We start from the raw sequence: 21,026 nt of genomic DNA on the forward strand, positions 1-21,026 counted from the left end.
TAAAACTAGCCGGAATTTCTCACTTAGCTGTTTTGCATAGTTGGTTCCACCCCCTTGCCCCCCCCCCCTTCCCTCCCTTATTTTTCACTTTTAATCCCATGAAATGATTTTATGCTCTGGCACTCTTAAAATACCTGGAAGAGGGATAACATCCTGTGCTCTTAATATAATTTGTATAATGGTCACTACTTATACCTTTCTAATGTATTAATAAGCTAAAATATATTTGCTCAGTTAAACTTAATTTTCCTGCTTCCTTCTAGTTCTGTAAGAACCTGGGCCAGTTAGCTGAAATCACAGCAAAAATGCCTGGAAATGGTCTTAATGCTACAAAGGAGGCTTAAAGTTTTTGCAGTGGCCCCGTGAAAAGTTCTGGTCGTCAGCACTTTGCCTCAGAAATGGCTGACAAATGAGGCGGCTTGGTGGAAGTTGCACGTGATGGCCAAACCTTTTCGTTTCTTGCCGCTGTACCTGAAATGGAAGGCGAGCAGGCAGGTGAAGTGCCAAGCAGCTGAGTGGTTGATGGGTTGGGATTTGTTGTTTTTTTTTTGTGGGGAAAACCCAGGTAAGTTAAAGGGCAGAGCAGTGGAGGGGCTGAGCCTGCTCTGGTTCGTGCTGTTGTGTAATCGAAGGGCAGCAGGCTCAAGTTTGGGATCGTGTGTTACAGAATGCAACTTGTACCTCCGGAACGGGGAATCGGGCTGCTTAACTACCTGTCATTCTGTGGGGGGAAACATCCTCTTATAAAATAACAGAGGGTTTAAACTAGAGGTGAGGGGGAAGACGAGGTTCCCCCAGCAAGGGTCTCCTCTGCTCAGAGCAGTTGTTACAGAATTGGGGGATGTGAAGCAGCACAGCAATGCTGTCACTGAGGGAATCAGATTTAAGGACTGAGGGAAGTTTTTAACATGAGCTTGGAAAAAAAAAAAAAAAAAAAAAAAAAACCTGCTCTGGGGTTTACACTGGCATCAATTCTTAGTTTGGGAAAGGAAAAAAGGAAAACTATCGGAGGTTTACTTGCTCAGGAGCCTCGCAGTCGCCTTTTTTCCCTTCCCTCTGCTATGACATCATTGGGCAGAGCCAGTGCCGGTGCAGCAGCGCTGGCTGCGGGAGGGAGCCGGGCGCTCGCGAGGCTCCGCTGCTGCTCCCGGAGTCAGACCAGGGTGAGGTGCTGTGAGAGGCAACGAGTTAATTAGGATCCTGCTCGTTAGGAAGAGATCCATCACTCGGGAAGAGAAACAGCAGCTGCTGAGCCCCCTTCCTTCACCCCGGGCTCTTCTCTCCAGCACCTGGAGTTGTCCAGATCAGATTTTATCCTCTCTAATTGTGCTGCGAGGGGCAGTCCCGTGTTCTTCTGGGGCAGGGCAGTGCCTGACAGCACCGAGTCCGGCAGGAGGCATCGCGCTTGGAGGCAGCACCAACCTGCCCAGCACGGCGCTGAGCACCTGGTTAAGGTGAAAAACTTAGCACAAGGAAACGGCGTTAGTCAAATGTAGCAGCAACAGTTACAAGGTGACATCTGCAATGAAGTTCAGGAACCCTCTGCCCTCCATCCACTTACCCCCAACTTTTGTTACGTTTCGTGCAGAGGAACAAGTTTTTCTCCAACCTGCAAATACTTTACCTGATGGGACTTAGGAAAGTGAGGGGAGCCCCCGCACCCGCAGCACCACTGCTCCCACCGCAGGGATCGACTCTGATTCTACAGCCCTGCTGTGCTCTGGTTTAACGATGTCTTAATGTGTATCAGACAGATCCCCATTTCAGAAGGCGTTTTGGAGCAGCGTGCCTCCTTACAGGGGCTTGCACCAGCTCCTGCATTTGTCCCTCGCAGCAGACACAGAATTACTGCACCTGGGGGCCTCTGAAGCCTCCCTGCGGACTGGTGAGGGACGGGAGCTCGTCCCACTGCCACCAGCTGCCCTGGCCCAGGGGAGAGCTCGGAGCTGGTGCAGAGGTGACAAGATTGTTTGAGAGGAACAAATAAAATCTTAGAGCTCGGCAGAGCTAATCGTGCTGCAGCACTGGCAGTGATGTGGTATCAAAGGGCAGCAATTAGTCCCTCCTGACAATAAGGCAGCACTGTCTGAACCAGTCGAGGGCAAGCACCTCCCTGGAGGGCGAAGCAGCCGCGTTTGCCAAAGCTTTGAAGTACATCCCTCCTCGCTACCACCGCTCGGTCCTTCCTGGGCTGTTGGAGCCAGCTGGCCTTTATTCCGGCTCCTTGGGTGAGCTGAGCTCAAGTGTGCTGCTCGAGCAGTGAGCTGTGCTGCCCAGGAATGTTGCTGCCTCTGCAGCTTCACTGACACCGCTCCTAATGGGCTGCACGTCGGCGCGGAGCCGGTGGCGGCAGGAACCTGCCATGCTGGGGCTCCTGCCCGTCACGGCTCTGGGGCTCGCTGCTGCCCCGCCTGCTGCTGCTGTGCCAGCTGCGGGGCGGCTCGTCAGCGCTGCAGCAACCTCGGAATCGCGGCCGTGCAGGGACCTCTTGGCTAAAGGTCTTTCACCGTTCCTCCCTCGCGAGGGTTTTCCAGCTGGCTGAGGAAAGGGCTGTGGTTCTGGCTGTGGTTCTCCCCACCCCAGCTGGAAGAGGCAGAAGTTATTGCGCTAAGGCACAACCGCAAAAGGGGACCGAAATATCCCACCTTCAGTCGCAGCCGCTCTTCAGTGCAACAGCACGCCAGTTCCCTGAAAACGCTGCAAGAAGACAAAAAAGGAAGCAGTCCGACCCAACAGCGTGCTCACCCTGTAACAGCCAACGTTCCTGCAAAGCGAAACCCAGATCCTGCCCGGTAACAGCAGCAGAAGAGGAGGTGCTGAGCAACCTGCCTCCAGCACCGGCCCGCAGCGAAGGGAGGGACAATTCGCCACCACCGTTCCCCTGCTGCCCAAAGGCCGATCCTCGCCTTTTTCATTCCGGCTTGACTTTGGGATCACCTGTAGTGCTGCAACTTGCCTTACGCTGCCCATTAAGCCCTGCTGCTTGGCGTCTCACAGTTTACCCCACACGGGTACAGTGCCGGCAACACAGCGTTACCCTGCCCGAGACTTCCCTTGCACCAGTTTCATTGAATTTCTGTAGCTTTCAGCTACGGCAGCATACTTACACAGCGGTTCTGGATATCCTGATGATCGTGTTGTAGTGCAATATAAGCAGTATTTCTTTTTAAAGGAGAAGCTGTGTAACAGGGAGTTAACCCAGTACAAGGAAGAGTTTTTACAGCGCTCACTGCTGAGGCCAGTGCCCAACAGCCTTCCAAAAAGCTGGCAGCTTTTGGTCCATCTGCAACATACCAAAGCCTGGCTGTTAGGATCAGGCCCTCTGTGGTTTCTCTCATTTCTGCTCCCACCCTTCCCCCCAAAAAAAACCTTCTAACAACCCGGAGAGGTGCAAGGCACACGGCTTAAACTAAATATAGCTCTGGTTCGTTTGGCAAAATCAACTTAAAATTAGACCTTTGGCTATTGTGTGCGTGCTAAGACACACACGACAACAAACCTCCCAGCTTAGAAGTGCTGCAATGTGTAAAACACAAAGCTTCAGAGTTCAGGAACTAGTAAAGCAACATGGAAGCCAGCCTGAAAATTTGCCAGCAGTTATTTCAACAAAACAGCTTCAAAAAAAAAAAAAAAAAAAAAAAAAAAGATCTCAAAAGATCTCTAAGCACATAAACATAATCTGGTTTACGACTGGAAGATTCCACACATGACACAATCTGCACTTAAAACAGAAGCCTCCAAAACCTCACTGTTTTACCTCTGAACCAAGCCCCGTTAATACGAGGGGATAAGCTGGCATTACCTCCAACACGCAGAGGGAAGAAAAAATGGAAAAAACGTGGCCGAGGAACTTGCTTAAAGACCCTGTGCCCGCTGTGCCCGTACCACAGCCGGGGCCTCAGCCCAGGCCCCCACCGGGCGCAGGCTCAGGCGGGTGCAGCAGCCCCGGCACCCCCAGCGCTCAGGGGCTGCCAGCAGCCTCCCCGCTCCCCGGGAAGCCAAACTCCAGCGGCTCCTCTTGCCTCAAACCTCCCCAGCACGGCTTCCGCGCAGCCACGCTTTATTACTATTATTTTTTTCTCTCCTTGCTCAGGAACACCCAGTTATTTCCACAGCTCTCGTCTCCCCCAGCCAGCGGAGCGGCGTTCAGCACCGGGCGATGTTCGCTGCAGTTTATTATCGGCTTCAGGACTTCCCCAGGCGGCCCAGCACCGGGGAGCACGTTTTATTTATCTCTGGAGGCGACGCGGTGGCACCGCTGCGGGGAGCCCACGGCAGCTGCGATCTCCCCGGCCAGGCACAAACCCCCCCGGGGCCGCCGGGCCGGGCCGTGAGGCAGCGAGCACCGGGCCCTGGGGGTGGCGGCGCGGGGCAGCCCCTGCGGACAACCGGCAGCCTCCGCCCCCCCCCGGGAGCCGCGTCCCGGCACCAAATCTCCCCCGAAGCCGCCCCCACGGGCACCCCCCGGGCAGCGGCCCCAAGCGGGGCCTGCCCCGAGCCCCCCCCCCACGGCAGCGCGGGGCCGGGCCGGGCCCGCACCGCCCCGGGCTGAGGCCGAGGCCGCGGCGCAGCCTCCCCGCGGCTCCCCGCCCGGCCCCGCCGCGGCGGAGCCCCCGGCCCCAGCCCGCCCCCGGCCCCGGCCCCGGCCCCGGCCCCTCACCGGCCCCGCCGCGGCGGGCACCGAGGACCCGGCGCCGGCCTCCGCGCACACAAAATGGCGGCCGCGCTCCCCCCCCACCGCCCGCCCGGCCGCCATAGGCAGCGCCTCAGCCCCGTCGCGCTGCCGCCAATCGGAGGGCGCCGTGCGGCCGCTCGGCGTCGCGGCGGAGCCAATGGGAGCGAGGGGCGGAGAGGAAGGGGCGGGGGCTGCGCTGCTCCCCCCAGGGGGTTGTGGGAGTTGTAGTCCGCCGCCGCGGCGCGGGGATGGAGGCGAGGCGGTTGCGGACTCGCTGTCCCGTGATGCAGAGCGGCCCCTCCCGGGGGGCCCCGCACCTGGGCGAGGCGCGTTGCCATGGCAACGGGCACGGGGCCTGCGGCCTACCGGGGCCTGGTGCGGCCTGCATAGGGCCGGCCCGGGGGGCGCCGGGGCCGGGGCCGGGGGCCGGGCCCTGCCCCCCCGCTGTGAGCTGGGCCGGGCGCTGCCGGGGCCGTCCCCGCGAACGCCGATCTCGTGCCCGGTGACCGCTCACGGGCACCCCGCGCCCCCCCCCGGGAGCCGCCGGTTTGTGCGATCCCAGTCATTAACGGAGTTCGCAATTAACCAATTAACCCCGGCTCTGCCTCCTCCTCCCGGCTCCATCTCAGGTGTCCAGGAACGGAGCGGCCGGAGGGGCGCGGCCGGGAGCTCCCCGCGCAGGGCCTGGCCCCGAGCCCCGGGGTGGTGCCGGGGGGATCTCGGCCCGGCGGGCGCTCAGGGAACGGCCACGGGTGGGGGGCCGTGCACACGGCACAGGGGGCGGCAAAAACCGTGCGGGTCTTGGGCCTTACAGGAGGCACGGAGTGGGCCGAGCACAGGCTGTGTCCCCGTGCCAGGGAGGAACAAGGGGAGTGGTGCTGGGAGTTGAAACCTTTTCAGTCAAATTTTGCTGCTACAAAAGGGTAAAGAGATCTTCTCTGGGTTGGTAACCCACCAGATCACAGGCTCTCCCTGAGATTTAATTTTGACAGTTTGATTCTTCCTCAGAAGTAATCTGCCAGCGTATCAAAACACACAAAACCATTTGGCAGGGCGGTGAGTGGCTCTGGACAAAGCGCCGCACAAATTCCCTTCCTCGGCAGCCTCCACAAACCCCATCTCTGCTTCCATTCCTGGCGTTCAGGGAAGGATTTGGAGCGGGGTTCCTGGCGAGCTGGTTCCTGGTGAATTAAAATCTCCGAGCAGCGCGGCAGCATTGCCCTCAGCTCTCGGTGGCACCTCTGCGAGGCTGTGCGGGTGAAGGTGTGCGGGAACGGGACAGGAGCGCTGCCTGTGTGACGGTTGCCCCCACAGCAGCCCCTCGCTGTCAGGGCAGGTGGTGACAAGCTCTGTGGTTAAAGGACTCCTGGCGTTGCCACCTCTTTGTTTGTGCTGTTGCTGAGTTAACCGTGCTGATCTCTCCTGCTGGAGGGCTGCTGTTGGAAACGGCCTGCTCCCGAAGGTAAAAGGGGAAGGGTGGCAGTGAAATGGGCCGGGGCTGCTTCCAGCCTCAGGATTTCAGCGGCAGGAGGGGACAGATGCCCCCTCTCGCTGCGTCTGTCCCAGTGTGACCCTGCTGCAGGTACAAGGAAAAAGTAGGGAGCAGAAACCCTTTTGCAGAACCCCGCTGTGGCTGTGCCTGAGGCTGGCAGCGTCGCTGCCACGTCCACACCCCACGCGGGCACAGTGCCAGCTCCCCTCAGCCAGCTCGCTGCCCGTGTCCCCAGCAGCACCCACCGGGGAGGCAGCGTTGCAGGGCTCCGTGGCTGGGTGGTGGCGATGGCCAGCGCTGTGCTGGGGCAGGAGGAGCCCTGGGAGCCCGGCACCGAGCTCAGCCCCACAGCCCCGGCTGAGGCACAGTCGAGGTTTTGTCCCCGGCCCCAGCAGCAGCGTTAGCACAGGGGTCGCTGGCATCTCCTCAGGGGGCAGAGCCACCATCCCTGGGATGGGGTCATTGCTCCTCACCTCTCCTCAGCACACCCCGAGCTCACGGGGGGTGTTTCAGTGCGCTCCCACGTGCCGGTCCGTCCCTGCAAGCCCAAGGACCCCCTTCTTTAGGACTTTATGCTTTTTTCCTGTGTTGGGGACACGGTTTTGGTAGCTGTGGCGACACTCACACGCCCCATTGGCCGGGCTGACCCTGGCTCTGAGGTTGCCATTGCCACGCGCGGTTATTTTTGTCCCTCGCCATCACCATGAGGAGCTAAAAAGTCCCTCAGATAAATGGGGGGGGGGGCTCTCCCAGCAGCCGCACCTGGGTTCGTTAGCCAGCAGCCTCGTTACTGGCTGCAGTGCTCGTTACTGCCTGCAAAGCTGCTGCTGCCGAGCTGTGTGTGTGCTGCCCTCCCGGGGCTCTCCCCCTGCTTTGGGACCGGGAGCTTCCACACACGCAGTCCTCGCTCCCACAGGCGGTGAGCCAGAGCCAGAGCTCTGCGCATTGCCCCGAGCGTGTCCTGTGCCCAGCAGGGGCGGGGGAACCACAATTCGGGGCCACACCACACCAGAATTTGTTATTTTGGGGCGTTCTGTGCGGAGCCAGGCGTTGGACTGGATGCTCCTCATGGGGATGATCCCTGGGGGTTGCCGCGAGGACTCGTGCCCTGCGCACCCCAAGCCCCAGCCCATGACCCCGCATCGTGCCGTGCGTTCTGCTCCGCTTCATGGCAAGGCTGCTGCGGGTCAGGCACCACCAGCGAGGCAACAGTGGCTGCACAGCGCCCAGTTATAAGAGCTCCCAGTTAACAGAGCCCAGCTCCCAGTTAACAGAGCCCAGCTCCCAGTTAACAGCTCCCAACCCCCAGTTCCTAACTCCAATTTCCCAGTAACCAGCCCCCACCTCCCAGTACCCAGTTCCCAGCCCCTGCCTCCCAGTACCCATCTCCCAGTTCCCAGTTAACACCTCCCAGCTCAGCTCCCAGCCCCTACCTCCCAGCTCCCAGTATCCAGTTCCCAATTAACAGCTCCCAATTCCCAGCCCCCACCTCCCAGTTCCCCCCCCCGCGCCCTCCTCGTGTGGCCCCGCCCCCAGGTCCCGACCCCGCCCCCCCACGCTCCAGGCCCCGCCCCCCCGGCCCCGGCCAGAGCCCCCGGGGGACCTGGCCCGGCCCCCCCCGCACACCCCCACCCCTGGGTGCCCCCGGCCCCGTGTCCCCCCCGGCTGTGTCTCAGGGTCTCCCAGGTCCTTGGTGTCCCCCCATGCTCCCACAGCCCCCACATCTGCTGTGTCCCCTCACATGTCCCCCGTGTCCCCCACGTTTCCTGTGTCCCCCATGCCCCCCCAACCCCTGTCCTCCCCACCCCATGTCCCCCAAGTCCCCCGTGTCCCCCACGTCCCCTGTGTCCCCCCACACGTCCCCACATCCCCCCACATTTCCACCATGTCCCCCGTGTCCCCCACATGTCCCCCACATGTCCCCCACGTCCCCTCTGTCCCCCACACGCCCTCCAAGGCCCATGTCCTCTTGTGGCCCTCACGTGTCCCCACCCTGTGTCCGGTGTCCCCAACATCTCCTCTGTCCCCTCCACCTTCCCCTTGTGCCCCCCGCGTGGCACTGTCCCCCCCGTGCTGCCCACAGCCCCCAGGGGCTGCAGTCGGGTGGCCATGGGGGAGTGGCAGCAGTGGGGGCACGATGACAGATGGTGGCTGCACCCCGACACCGCGGGGTGTCCCCATGGGACCCAGGCTGATGGCTGTGGCCGTGGGCACTGTGGGGTGAGTGGGCAGAGCCCCGCAGAGGAGTTTTTGTAGGGCCTACAGCAAACCAGGCAGCTTGTCATTGTCTGCCTCGCGTCCCACACAAAATGGGCCACCTGGAGCGGGCTGGAAACCACCCTGGGGACACGGGGACACACAGGGACAGGGCACGGCGGCCTTCCCACCGGGAGCAGGCCCGGAGCCCCCACCCCAGGAACTTTCCCCACGGGCCCAAGCCCCCAAATCCTGCACCCGGGGCCTTTCCTGCGGTGTTTTGCTCAGGACGAGGCCGCGGCGCCTGCTGGCAGCTGGAGACACATCGATCCCCGATCCCCCACGTAGGAATTAATGGTTGCCGGGGCGCGGGCGATAACGATCTCATTACTTCTCTATAACGCGCAAGCAGAGGCCGGCCCCGGCCGGTAACGCGCTGCCTGACATTTCAGACGGGCTTCCCCAGACCTGAAAGCAATTAGGCACAAAAGGAAGGAAAAATGTAAGCAAGGGGATGCGAACTGCCCTCGGCAGCTGTTCGGAGGGAATGATCAGACACCGAAGCCCCTCCACGACCGGGGTTTGCCCGGGAAGCCAACGGCAGCCGGGCACATCGCGGGGAGGAGGAGAAGGAGCCAAGCCCCTGCTCGTCGGTGGATGTCGGCCAACGGAGCTCTGCGGGGAGAAGGCTCCGTGCTCGCTGCCACAGCTCCCGGCTCGGGTCTGCCCAGCGCACCGAGAACCGGCACACGTGCCCCAAAAGCGTTGCCTTTGGGGTTTTTTGGTGTTAATGTAAAGGGGGGGTGCGGGGGCAGATCCAGCTGTGGGGCTCCAGAGGGGCTGAGCAACGCCACCGAGGCGGTTGGGCCTTTTTCTGAGCGTTTTTGTTTTATAATTTCTGCTGCTCGTGGCCAGGACGAGCGTCGGGACAACACTGACATCAAGTGGCTGCTGGGATCCCTCACACGCGGGGGCCGGATCCTGCTCCCCGGGAGCTGCATCGCCCACACAGCCCCCATCCTGCCCTGCCGATGCACCCCACAACCTCAGCCTGCCGTTTCGTCCCTTTCTGCCCCATTTTGCCCTGTGCTGAGATGCAAGCAGCCGGCTGACTGCTGTGTCAGGCAGGAAAACACGGCCTGGACCCCAAAACCCTCCTGAGCAGGGCCCGACCGAGGATGCTGCAGGAATTGGGGTGCTTCTGGACACGAGTGGGGCCTCCACCGCCTCTCCCCAGCCCGCAGGGTGAGGCTGGCGGTCCCGGCCTCTCCTCCGCTGCCCTCCCCTGTGTGTCCTCCACGTCCCCGGCGTGCCCTGCCGCATCCCGGCGGGGTCAATATCCCAGCAGGGCCCGGCCGAGCCGCGCGCTGCCCACGTCACCGAGCCGGCAGCAGCCGCGCGGCCGTGGCCCACGGGGCCGGGGGCCAGCAGGGACCCCCCAGCCGCAGCGCCCACCCCCGTGGGTCCCGCTGCACCCAGCTCCCCCCAGCCACCCGCGGGGTCACGGGGAAGTGGCAAGGCCGAGCCACCGTCCCCAGGCCGTGCTCCGTGCCGGAGCGTGGCCGCGGTGTCCCCTGCCACCATCACCCGCTGGTGCTGGGGACGTCGTCCCCGCGCCTCCCGCTGGCCTTCAGCTCCTGGACTTTGGGCTGAGCACGGGAGTGGCGGTGGCGGCGGTGCGGCTGCCGGTGCTGGCGGAGCCCCAAATTGCCTCTGCGGTGAGACCAGCGCCGCGACCCCGCGGGGGCACCGCAGGTAACGTGGGTGATGTCCCTGTGCCGTGGGGAGGCTGTGGAAGGGGCTGCCTGAGGGGATGGGGCCCTCTGCCCCGTCCCCAGGTCTGGAGGCTCCTCTGCGGGAAATCACCGAGTTATTCCCGGTTTAAAGCAGGGAAACTGAGGCACGGTGTTCTGCCTGGTCTCAGAGCGGCCACACAGCCTGCGAGACCTTGCCCTGGGGGGGAGAGGCTGGGAAATCCCATTTTTCCTCCACACCAGCAGGGCTCAGATGCAGCAAGTGATTTTGCAAAACCTCATTCCTGTTCATTCCGGCTTTGCCACAGCCACCTCCATGTCCCCGAGGCCAGTCCAGAGCCCAGCTCAGCTGGGGACAGGGGGGGCAGCCAGAGCCAGGGGGGTTCAGGGCGGGCGATGGCTCCAGTGGGATATTGGCCCCAGGGGGAGCCGGGGTAGCAGGTGCAGGAACTCAGTGCCCTTGTGGGCCCCCACCCATGGGTGGGGGCAAGGCGGGGCTGGGCTACGGCAGGATTTAGACCCTGAGAGGGAGCAGGACTGGAGGCAAGCAGAGAGGAGGGCCTGGAGGTGGGGGTTGGCTGGTATGGGGGTTTTTGCTGGGTGTTGGAGTGTACTGGGTCTCTGCAGACCCCTGGGTGGTTTTGGTTGGGGTTCCTCCAGCTGAGCCCTGCGTGGGGCTGAGTTTGGGAGCACGCTGCTGGTTTGGGGGTGGCTGCAGTGGCTGTGGGGCAGCCCAGCAGTGATGCTGGTGGTTGTTTGTCCCCAAGGCCGGAAATGGGACACGTAGAAATGCTCCGTGTGCTGGGAAGGAAAGGGAGGGGAGAGCCGGGCCATTCCCACGCTGCTGTGGAGGGATGCTCCAGCTGCTCCTGGAGCTGGGCAGGCGCTCGGCGCTGAGACGTCCCCATCCGGGCTGTGTGGCCACCGTGGTCCCTGATGCCAGCCCCAGCATCACCCCTTCCTTCCCAGCTAGCTCGTGACTCCAGTGGCTCCACAGTGTCTGAGCGGGACAGACTGGGGACCTGTGCTGCTGGCCTGGGCCAGGACAGGACTGGACGGAGGCAGGTGAGTGCTGAGACTTGGTTTGGGGCTTGGGCGTCCCTGCCTCATGCTCTGTCCTCTTCCCCTACTCGTGTGCAGGTTGGGGAGGGGAAGGAGCTGAGGAAACAGCTCCTTTGCCCTAGAAGTGCAGCTTTTCCTGGGGATTTCCTGGCTGTCGCAAGATGGAGCTTGAGAAAGGCTGCAGCTTCTTGCCTAAGGCATCAGTGGTCCTAGAAAGAGATTGATTTGAAGGAAATGGGGGTGTTGCTCTGAAATTGCCTCCCATCTCTGCAAGCAGCAGGTTTGACCCCATGTACCTGCTGGTGTTGGCGCCCAGCGAGGTGCCAGCTCGTGGGCAGGATGGGGGCATCAGGCGGGGATGGTGCAGGCAGCAAGGTGCTCGAGGGCTCCTGTGGGGGAGGCGCGGGGCTCTGTGGGGTGGAGGTGCAGGGGAAGCACTCGGGGCACAGTGGGGGCTGTGTTGGGGCTGTGCAGTGCTGTGGGGCTGCTCCCACATGTCCAGCGCCTTGGCTCTTCCCCATGCAGAGCCCAGGGCTCAGCTGGAGCAGGCGCTCAGGCACCACCTGCCTTGTGCCCCTGTCCCAACACAGGGCTGCCGGGACTCCTGGGGCCACATCCAGCATCCGTCCTGACCACGCCAGCACCTGGCAAGGAGCCGACAGCAGCACCATGTCTCAGGCAGAAGGTAGTGCACAGTCCTTGGGCTGCCCTGGGATGGCCACGGCCCCAGTCTGCCCCCCACATCAGTGCTCACCTCCCATCCCATCCCCTTTCCTGCTTGGACTGGGGTCCTGCAGCCCTTCTGATCCTAAAGGCACCTTTGTCCCACACCACTGAGGCGCTGGGACTTGTGTGGTGCTGACTGCTCTGGGGTTGCAAGTTGCAGGAACCCCTGTTGTGGCTGCAGTGCCTGGGGCTGGCAGCTGGATGGTCCTGAATGGACCCGGGGGTGCTGGGGTACAGAAACGAGCACTGCTGGGGAAGGGATGGTCCCTGCGGTGTGAGGCTTGGGCTCAGCTCCAGCAGGATCTGTGTGTGTCCCTGCCAGCAGGTGAGGAGGCTTTTGAGCACTGCGATGTTGTCATCAACACCCGGGAGAAGGTTTCGGATGTGTACACACAGCTGGAGAAGCTCGGAGAGTAAGCTGGGGTCCTACATCCTCACCACCCCTGAGCTATGGGGTCTGACCATGCATGGTTGGGGTGGTGGTGACGGCTCCTCCATGCTCGCTCTGTCCCAGGGGCAAGTTCGGCACCGTGTACCGGCTGCGGGAGAAAGCCAGTGGCAAGATCCGGGCTGGGAAGTATTTTCGGACGCGGACAGCCAAAGAGAAGCAGGCGGCTCAGGCTGAGGTGGAGCTCATGAACCTGCTGCACCACCCGCGCCTCGTGCAGTGCCTCGCCGCCTTCCAGGGCCCCGCTGAGCTGGTGATGGTGATGGAGTAGTGAGTGGGGGCTGCGCTGGGAACCCCCGCTGCCTCGGGGAGGGTCCTTGCACCCCGGGGTCCGGGCATGGGGTGTAGGGTGGATTGGGGGCCTGCAGACCCTGGGGACCTGGGCACTGAGATGCACCCAGAGCGCTGGGTCCGGGCTCTCTGGGGGTTTTTCCCCCTCCTCGGGGCTGGCAGCCCCCAGCGGGGTCCCCCAGCGCCCTGCCTGCTCCTCAGTGTGGCCGGCGGGGAGCTCTTCGAGCGCATCGTGGATGATGACTTTGAGCACACGGAGCCCAGCAGCACCCAGTACATGCGGCAGATCCTGGAGGGGCTGCAGTACATGCATGGCCAGGCCATCGTCCACCTCGACCTCAAGCCTGAGAACATCGTCTGTGTCAGCCCCAGCAGCCACTGGCTCAAGATCGCTGACTTCGGCCTGGCACGGAAGCTGGGTGAGTGGGGGGGGTCCCTGCTGATGACCGGGTGCTGCAGGGAAACCCGTGAGGTGGGCAGCCTGGAGAACCCTGCACCCATGGGTGCCCAGCACCAAGATGGGCCCTGGTGGCAGTTCCTGGGCTTGCCCCCGACACCCCCAGGTAGCGGCGTGTGTTGGGGTGCCCTGGGGAGGTCCTGGCCAGGCACTGCCCCACAGCCCCACCTTCTCTGCAGCTCCAGACACCCCCGTGAAGGTGCTGCATGGGACCCCTGAGTTCATGGCTCCAGAAGTGGTCTCCTTCGAGCCCGTGGGGTTTGCCACAGACATGTGGAGCATCGGTGTCATCTGTTACATCCTGTGAGTGGCTCCTGGGGGATGGCAGTTGGTCAGGAAGGGGCTGAGTTGCTGCTGACAGCCTTTGTCCCCTCTCCAGGCTGAGCGGGGAGTCCCCCTTCCAGGGGGACACTGACATGGAGACACTGAGCAACGTCACTGCTGCCCAGTGGGAGTTTGAGGAGGAGACCTTCTCAGACATCTCCCAGCAAGCCAAAGACTTCATCAGCCAACTGCTGCAGAAGGACCCTGGGTAGGAGCTGGGGGTGGGCGCTGGGTGCGTCCCCACAGAGCTGGGCTGGGTTTTGGGGTGTGGGGAGGGGGACGAAGAGGGGAAGGTGTGAGCCCTACCGTGCTGAATGCTGCCCGTGGAGTGCCCAGGGCTTCTCCCTGGGGCCAAGGTCCTGATGGCAGCCCCTGACCCCACTGTGCCCTCTCCCCAGCCGCCGGCTCTCCAGCCCCGAGGCTCTGCTGCACCCCTGGCTGCAGCAGCCCCTGCCCAGCAGCAAAAAGGCGCTGCCGAAGGAGCGGATGAAGCAGTTCCTGGCTCGTCGGAAGTGGCAGGTGCATGGGAGGGATGTGCCTGGGAGATGGTGGTGGATATGAGGCTGGGAACTGCTGTGGTGGGACTCAGTGCTCTTCCCTTCTCTCCAGAAAACAGGCAAAGCCCTGCTGGCCCTCAACAGGCTCACCCTGCTGTCCCAGAGCACAGAGAGGAGAGCATCAGAGGCTCAGGATGAGGAAGGTGATGGCCCTGAAGCATTGGCTCCAATGCACCCCACCAATCCCTGTTCCTCTGCTTTGTCACCCCCACCTCTGCCCTGACCTGCCTCGGTGCCACCAAGCGCCTTGGGCATGTCCCTGCTGTGGCACTTCTGCTCTGGGGCAACTTCTGTGCCCCAAAGCCCTGAGGGGCCAATGCTGCTGTGGCCTTGGAAGCAGTGCGTACTGCTCTGCAGTGCTGGGATCTGAATGTGCTCCAGATCCCATAGATCAGGAGCTGATCCCTACAGGGCCTGGTGTACAGGTGTCATGTACATTCATTCCTCCAGCAGAGGAAGAGGGTTGAATGCAGGTGACTTCTCACTGTGCCCTCTGTCCATCTGCCCACAGACCCGTGCTGCAGCCTAGAGGAGGACCAAGCCTCTGAGTCTCTGCCCCAGCAGGGTCCCAGCTTCTCTGAGCCACCGATGGACAAAGAAGAGGTGTAAGGTGGGAGCATCACGGCTGCAGGACAGGCAGAGAGCGGTGCCAGCATCCCCCAGCCACGGGCCACCTAGAGGTGGTGACTCTTCTCTGCTGTCACAGCAGCTTGCACCATGGCCTAGCCAGCCTGCAGTTGGCCCAGACCCGAGGAGCCACTGTGCTGGTGTGGGGACAGGGCTGCTCGCTGTCCCAAGCGAGGAACCAGTGCCCCCATGGCCACCTGTGCTAGCGCTAAGCCTGGCTCTTCTCACTGCATGTCTTGTGAGCACAATAAAGCACTGAGGATCTCTGCACTCCCTGTGCTGCTCGTTTCTCCCCAAATCACTGGGAGGGGTGGCAAAGAGCTGCCCAAGCTGTCCTTGCCCTTTGGGAGTCAGCAACCAGCTCTACTGAGGCTGGGCCCCCACCTTTGCCTTGTCTGGGAGGGAGCCTGGCACCGTGCCCTAGGGACTGGGCCCGAGAGGGGATGGCTGCAGGTGAAGTCCCTTGATAGGGAGCATCCTCCTTCCCCTGGGTGCTGAGGGGGGGTGGCACTGTGCCCTAAACCCCAGGTGGGTGGGAGGAGCAGGGATGGGTTTGGAGGGGACCTCTGGGTCAATCTGGTCCCATCCCTTGCTCAAGCAGTGCCACCTCGAGCAGGTAGTCCAGGACCATGTCTGGGGATTCTGAATCCCTCCATGGAAGGGAGACCCCCAGCCTCTCTGGGCTCAGGCACCTGCACGGTAAAGATGTGCTTCCTGGTGCTCAGAGCATGCCTCCTGCACACCAGCTTGTGCCTGGCACGGGCTCTGTCCTCACTGCACCCTTCCTCCATACATCTTACATCTATATGCATTCACATTAAGACCATCTGAGACTCAGCACTCTGACACTGCTACAGGAGAGATGCTTCAGTCCCTTCACTTTCATGGCCATTTGCTGGACTGCAAACCTGCTGGGGTTTCTCTGCCCATTTGCCCACATCCTTAGTGAAGGTGTTGAGCAGGACTGGTCCCAGCGTTGACCCCTGGGGTACTCTGCTAGTTGCTGGCCTCTGCTTGTTGCACCACTGATGGCCATCCTCTGGGCTCTGCCCTTCAGTCAGTTTTTGATGCCCCTCAATCTGCCCGTCCAGCCCACACATCACCAGCTTGTCTACATGGGGACAGTGTTGAAGGCCTTGTGAACATCCAGGCAGGCAATATCCACTGCTCTCTCCTTGTCTGCCAGGTCAGCCGTTTCATTGCAGAAGCTCAAGCTGGTTAAGCATGACTTCCCTGTGGTGAGTCTATGCTTACTATTCCTGATTATTTTCTTACCCTTTGTGTGCCTGGGCCTGGAAATGGCTTCCAGGTTTAGCTGCTCCAACACCTTCCCAGGGTCTGGGGTGAGGCTGACTGACTTGTAGTTCCCCAGGTCCTCCTTCTTGAAGACAGGAGTGACGCTTGCTTTTCTCTAGTCTTTGGGCACTTCTCCAGCCACCGTGATCATTCAAAGATTATCAGGAGTGGTCTCAGAGTGACATCTGCTTGTTCCCTTGGCACTTGTGTGGTGTGTCCCATTAGGGCCTATGGATTTATGTATGTCCAGTTTAAGTGTTCCTTGATATGATCCTCTTCCACCGAGGGTGCACCTTCCTTGCTCCAGTTTTTCCTGCTGTCTGGGACCTGTGATTCCTGAAGGCCAGTCTTGCTGGTAAGGACTGAGGCACTCAGTCTGTCTCCCTGTCCTGTGTAACCAGGTCTCCTGCTTCATTCAGCAGTGAGCCCATAGTTCCCCAGCCTTCCTTTTGTCATCAGTGTACTTACAGAAGCTGTCCTTGTTGTCCTTGACATTTCTGGATAGCTTTAATTCCATTTGAGCTTTAGTTTTTCTTAACTTCATCCTTGGCTGCTCAGTGTCTCTATTCCTTCCACGTTACCTGTCCTTGCTTGCACCTTGAGCTTGGAGGATGTGATCCTTGAATCAGAACCAGCTTTTTTCAGGCCCCTCTTCCCTCCAGGAAATGCATCGTGGTTATTCCCAGTACTGCATGCATTAGTGTACAGGCACTTGAAAGAGGCTCCCCAGGACATTGAGTTCTTAGAAATGGTGTGGGAGGTTTCTCTGTAATGGTGCATTGTGGGCACCTCCTTGCTAATAGCGAAGTGCTGGAGGTGACCCTGCTTGAGCTTTATGTTGCTGATTTTATGATCCCTCCCTGTCACATCACCTCGAGCCCTCTGTTCAGAAACCCTGCCCATCCCTCCCTCACACAGCTGCTGGTTGCTCTCTCTCCCCTTACTCTTACTTCAAAGCCCTCCTTTTGCATCCGGCTATCCCTGGGGACTCTGGTCTCCTAGTTCCTGTACCAACTCTGCAACCAGCAGGGCTGGAGGGGGCCCAGAAACTGCAGTGTGACCTCAAACCTTACCCTAAGGAGGCAGCTTGGGCCAAAATCAGGATTTAGGAGCCCAGGTCTGCTCTGTCCTAGTCTTTCCCTGCCCTCAGTGATGCTGAGCAGCCTCTGGAGAGGATCTGGTGGCTGCACTCACTCTATTTGTTCAGTTTATTTATTATTTGCAGTTTACTTGCTGCAATAAACCCACCTTTTGTGTTTAAACTGGGCTGGAGGCTGCTCTTTCTCAGCTGAAGCTGGAGGGCTTGTGAAAAAGCCCTCCTTTGTGTCCAGTTCTGGGCTCCTTGGTACAAAAAAGACAGGGATCTCCTGGAAAGCGTCCAGCAGAGGGCCACAAAGATGATCCTGGGCCTGGAGCATCTCCCCTGTGAGGAAAGGCTGAGAGACCTGGGGCTGTTCAGCCTGGAGAAGAGAAGACAGAGAGGGGATCTCAGCAATGTGTATAAATACCTGAGGTGTGGGAGACAGAGGGATTTGGCCAACCTCTTTTCAGTGGTTTGTGGGGACAGGAGAAGGGGCAATGGACACAGAATGGATCACAGGAAGTTCTGAACCAACATGTGAAAGAACATTTTTCATGGTAAGGGTAACAGAGCACTGGGACAGGCTGCCCAGGGAGGTTGTGGAGTCTCCTTCTCTGGAGATGCTGAAGGCTCGTCTGGATGCCTACATGGGCAGCCTGCTCTAGGGAACCTGCTTTGGCAGGGGGGTTGGACCCCGATGACTTCCTGAGGTCCCTTTCAACCCCTGTGATTCTGTGAAAGGCACCGGAGTCTGACTGGTGCAGCCCTATGCCTGCTGTTGGGCTAAGGCTGTGCAAAATAATGCTTGAGGCACGGGTGGGACCCTCCTCTGGCACCTTCCTCTTTCTCCACCAGCTGCTTCTCCTCAGGCCCTCCCTGCTGTGTGCTCCTGGGACCTGGAGGTGAGGCTGTGAGGGGGTAAGAGGAAAGCGTTATTTTTATTAAACAGAACTAAATCCACCCACTCTTACAACCACCGTGGGGACTGCTGCTGGACTGACAGCAGCAAACCCACTTTCAAAGAGTTTGGTGTTCCCTGTGGGAAGCTGATGGTCACCGTGGCAGGAGCCTTCTGCAGCAGAACGTGTCACGCTGCTGCAGCCCCCTGAAATGTTAGCCAGGCCCAGGTGTCAGTGATCCCTTGGTCGGGGATTTCGTGGCTCTTATCTCTTCTTCTCTTGGCCTAACGGGGAAGGATGCCGTGACCTTCCTGTCTTGCTATCGCTGTGTGGACCCTCTTGCTGACGAGGCCTTATCAGCACCCAGGCCCGGCTCATATTTTTTGTGGCAAGAGCCTGTTCCTGTTAATAATGTCAATTGCTGACAGCTGCTTCTGTGTACATTTGACCACGGGAAGCCAGCAAACAGGAGACTGCTGCAGTATCGTGGAGTGGCAGCGTGCTCTGCCCAGGGCTCTCTCTTTCTCTTTGCTGGAAACGGGGATGTACGGCAGGAAAGGGAATCCAGAATCCTTGACTTAGGAGCTGGTGTGCAGACCTCCGCTCAGAGTGCTGGGCAGTACTCTCAGGGAGCCCCCAGGTCCTCCCCTTGTGATGCAAATTAACATTATCATTGCTGTAGGATGTTCCTAGCGCGGTCCAACCATGGCTCTTCAGAGGCTGTGTCAGGCGGCTCCTGACAGAGTCCATCTACTTGCTGTCTCTTCCCATAAGTGACTTTTTCAGCAGCAGAAGTGAACTCACCGCTATACAGAACCTGATGAAGACAGCTGTGACAACCACACTTCTCACTCCCGATGATGGGTTCTGGCTGCATTCCCAAGTCATGCTGGTTTTGAGTTGGAGAAGCAGCTCCTTAGAAACACACAAACATATTCCATATTCTGTCCACAGTTTTTGTCTTCCATTCCCAGGGAAACAGAGGCACCGAGGGCACTGAGCAACCCTCTTTTCCTCCACTACTCTAAGTGCTTTGCTTGATACTCACATACATCATATCCTAATTTCTACCCATTAGTATCATCTGTTCCGTGTTTTCTTCATTAGACAGACTCTGGCTCATCTGAACTCACACACGTCCCCTGGGAACTGAGCAGAATGCCTTCAAGCTGCAGATGATAAGCAAACACCAAGTTACATATAATCAATCCCTTGATGAGCTATTTACCATGTGACATGACCAAAATACTTCTGGTTGGGAATTATGTTTATCTTAGTCTGTTTTTCAAACTGCCCACAGCCCTGAAAATCCATGTCAAAGTGTTCAGACGTGAGCTTTCTCTCTATAATCTTGCCTATTGCTTCAGGATTGCCTGTACTTTACACTGCAAATACTGATTTACCTACAGAAGAAGCTTAGTTATTGACAGAAGCCTGTGTCCCTCAGCACACACATCTTCTTCCACTGCTTCCCGTGGCTTTACACAGAACAATGAACACTTGTCAGAGGAAGCAACAGACTAAATGAAGAGTGGGGTTATACCTGGAACTCATTACAATCATGGAGAAATTCAGCAGCACTGAAAATAGAAATCCAATTTCAGCTCTTGTGAAGAAAGGAATTAGTAAGTGATCCTTTGATCGAGACCGACTCTCTCTCCAGTTCACCTTCACTTCAGCCACACCACTTCACAGATCTGTGTACCTACACAAAGCATTAGATATCTTCTGGTAAGGTAGAAAGGAAAAGCGATACAGCTGGAGAACCTTGAGAAATGGTTCTGTTCTGTATCATAAATACTCTTGTGTCCTGCTCCCCAGAGGTATGTGAGGTACAGTTAGCTGTCTGAATACCCTCAAAGTTCTGGATCTGGATCCTTCTGTGACAAGTTATCACAAATATCTCGTGTTTATTTTGGGCTGCAGAATCTAGGCATGATTATTTGGACAAGCAAATATTCCCTGGGTAGCACTAACATCAAGAAATACATCAAGAAAAACATCAAGAGAAATTTCTCTGTGGAATCCCTCCCTCCTGCAAATTTGGGGGAGGTGGGGGAACAAAAGAGAATAGGAGTATGATTTCCTGCTTATGTATTTTTCTGTGAATTGAAATCAATCAAGAAAACAAACCTGAGCCTAAAGTCAACCTGAATGCAAAAAATTAGCATCAGGCAAGTATTGAAGAAGATTATTTGAACGTGTTATTTCTAGAATGCTTTTTTTAAAGGACTATTACACCAGGAAGTGAACAGCTACCAAGTTAATTTGGATTGTCAGATAAAAGCCTTCATGCATCACAAATAAAACACCAGAAGACTGGTGAGAAAAGACATGTGGAGCATGAGGACTTGGTAGCAACAGATGCAAAGACACTTAAATGAAGACGGAAAATGTAAGTAATAAAGGAGGTGTTTATGAAAAAGAAAAGAACATCAGTAATACCTGAATCGCAACACACTCATCTCTTAGCACAGCACAGCTGTGACTTGCCATCTTTTTCCAAGATGTTAGACACACAGCTCTCCAAATTGGTTTTACTGTTGTAACAGGCCTCATCCTTAAGACAAATTACACATGAGAAAATTGTGTTGTTGAAATTCTTTATTAAGTTAAGCTCAAGTCAAACAAGAGATCCGTCCCTCCCTTCGACAGGGAAGATCTGTCAGGAGCGAGCCCTGACCCTTCCAGCAGCCTGTGAGCATCAGCTCCACGGAGACCCTGGTGCACACCTACAAAGGAGCACGCAGGGGGACAGCTCCAGCAGCCCCCGGCCCTGCCATGGCCTCCTCAGCCTCTCCCCACCGCCCTAACTCCTCGCCCCCATGGGTGCCCAGGGTGCTACAGGCACCGAGCGCCGCCATGGCGGCTGCCTGAGGCAGCGGGCTCGAGCCGAGGTGGTGCTGCCGCCCGGCCCTGCCGCCATCTTGGTCCAGAACCTGTCAGTTTTCCACCCAATTTCCCAGCCTTTTCCACACATTTTCCCAGCCTTTTCCACACAATTTCCCTAGGCAGCCCGCCCGGGTGGCGGCTGCACTGTGCATGAGGGGCCGAACGGGGGCAGCAGGCGCTTGCCTTTCTCCGAGGGAGCCGGCTGGAGCCGGGGCGGGGGGCTGAGGGTCGGGGCGGGCAGCGCACCCC

At 59.0% G+C, this 21,026-nt stretch overlaps 1 protein-coding gene and 1 long non-coding RNA gene across 18 annotated transcripts; one reads left to right on the forward strand and one right to left on the reverse strand.

Moving 5' to 3' along the window:
• Positions 1-77: 77 nt before the first annotated feature.
• On the reverse strand, positions 78-7,641 carry LOC119714057 (uncharacterized). Of its 3 annotated transcripts, none has more exons than XR_005261210.2 (3): positions 4,661-4,799; positions 1,018-3,283; positions 78-471 (listed from the first exon to the last, which is right to left on the reverse strand). It is a non-coding gene; the product is annotated as an uncharacterized lncRNA (long non-coding RNA). The 3 variants fall into 3 exon arrangements; XR_005261209.2 differs by lacking the exon at positions 78-471 and having other exon boundaries at positions 1,008-2,697; positions 3,108-3,283; XR_005261208.2 differs by lacking the exon at positions 78-471 and having other exon boundaries at positions 1,008-3,283; positions 4,661-7,641.
• A 2,010-nt stretch (positions 7,642-9,651) lies between these two features.
• Positions 9,652-14,879, forward strand: LOC101800032 (myosin light chain kinase, smooth muscle). 15 transcript variants are annotated; one of them, XM_072028850.1, is made up of 12 exons: positions 9,652-10,118; positions 11,087-11,182; positions 11,258-11,459; positions 11,770-11,864; positions 12,228-12,318; positions 12,420-12,623; positions 12,846-13,063; positions 13,281-13,404; positions 13,463-13,633; positions 13,824-13,944; positions 14,035-14,125; positions 14,494-14,879. In XM_072028850.1, exons 4-12 carry the CDS (start codon positions 11,849-11,851, stop codon positions 14,589-14,591), a joined length of 1,134 nt encoding a protein of 377 aa, XP_071884951.1. In that variant the 5' UTR covers positions 9,652-10,118; positions 11,087-11,182; positions 11,258-11,459; positions 11,770-11,848; the 3' UTR covers positions 14,592-14,879. The 15 variants fall into 15 exon arrangements, with proteins under 15 accessions (XP_071884951.1, XP_071884952.1, XP_071884949.1 ...); XM_072028851.1 differs by having other exon boundaries at positions 11,091-11,182; XM_072028854.1 differs by having other exon boundaries at positions 9,659-10,118; positions 12,231-12,318.
• Positions 14,880-21,026: the final 6,147 nt, after the last annotated feature.

The sequence above is a fragment of the Anas platyrhynchos genome, chromosome 28 (assembly GCF_047663525.1).
Source record: "Anas platyrhynchos isolate ZD024472 breed Pekin duck chromosome 28, IASCAAS_PekinDuck_T2T, whole genome shotgun sequence".
NCBI classification, from domain to species: domain Eukaryota; kingdom Metazoa; phylum Chordata; class Aves; order Anseriformes; family Anatidae; genus Anas; species Anas platyrhynchos.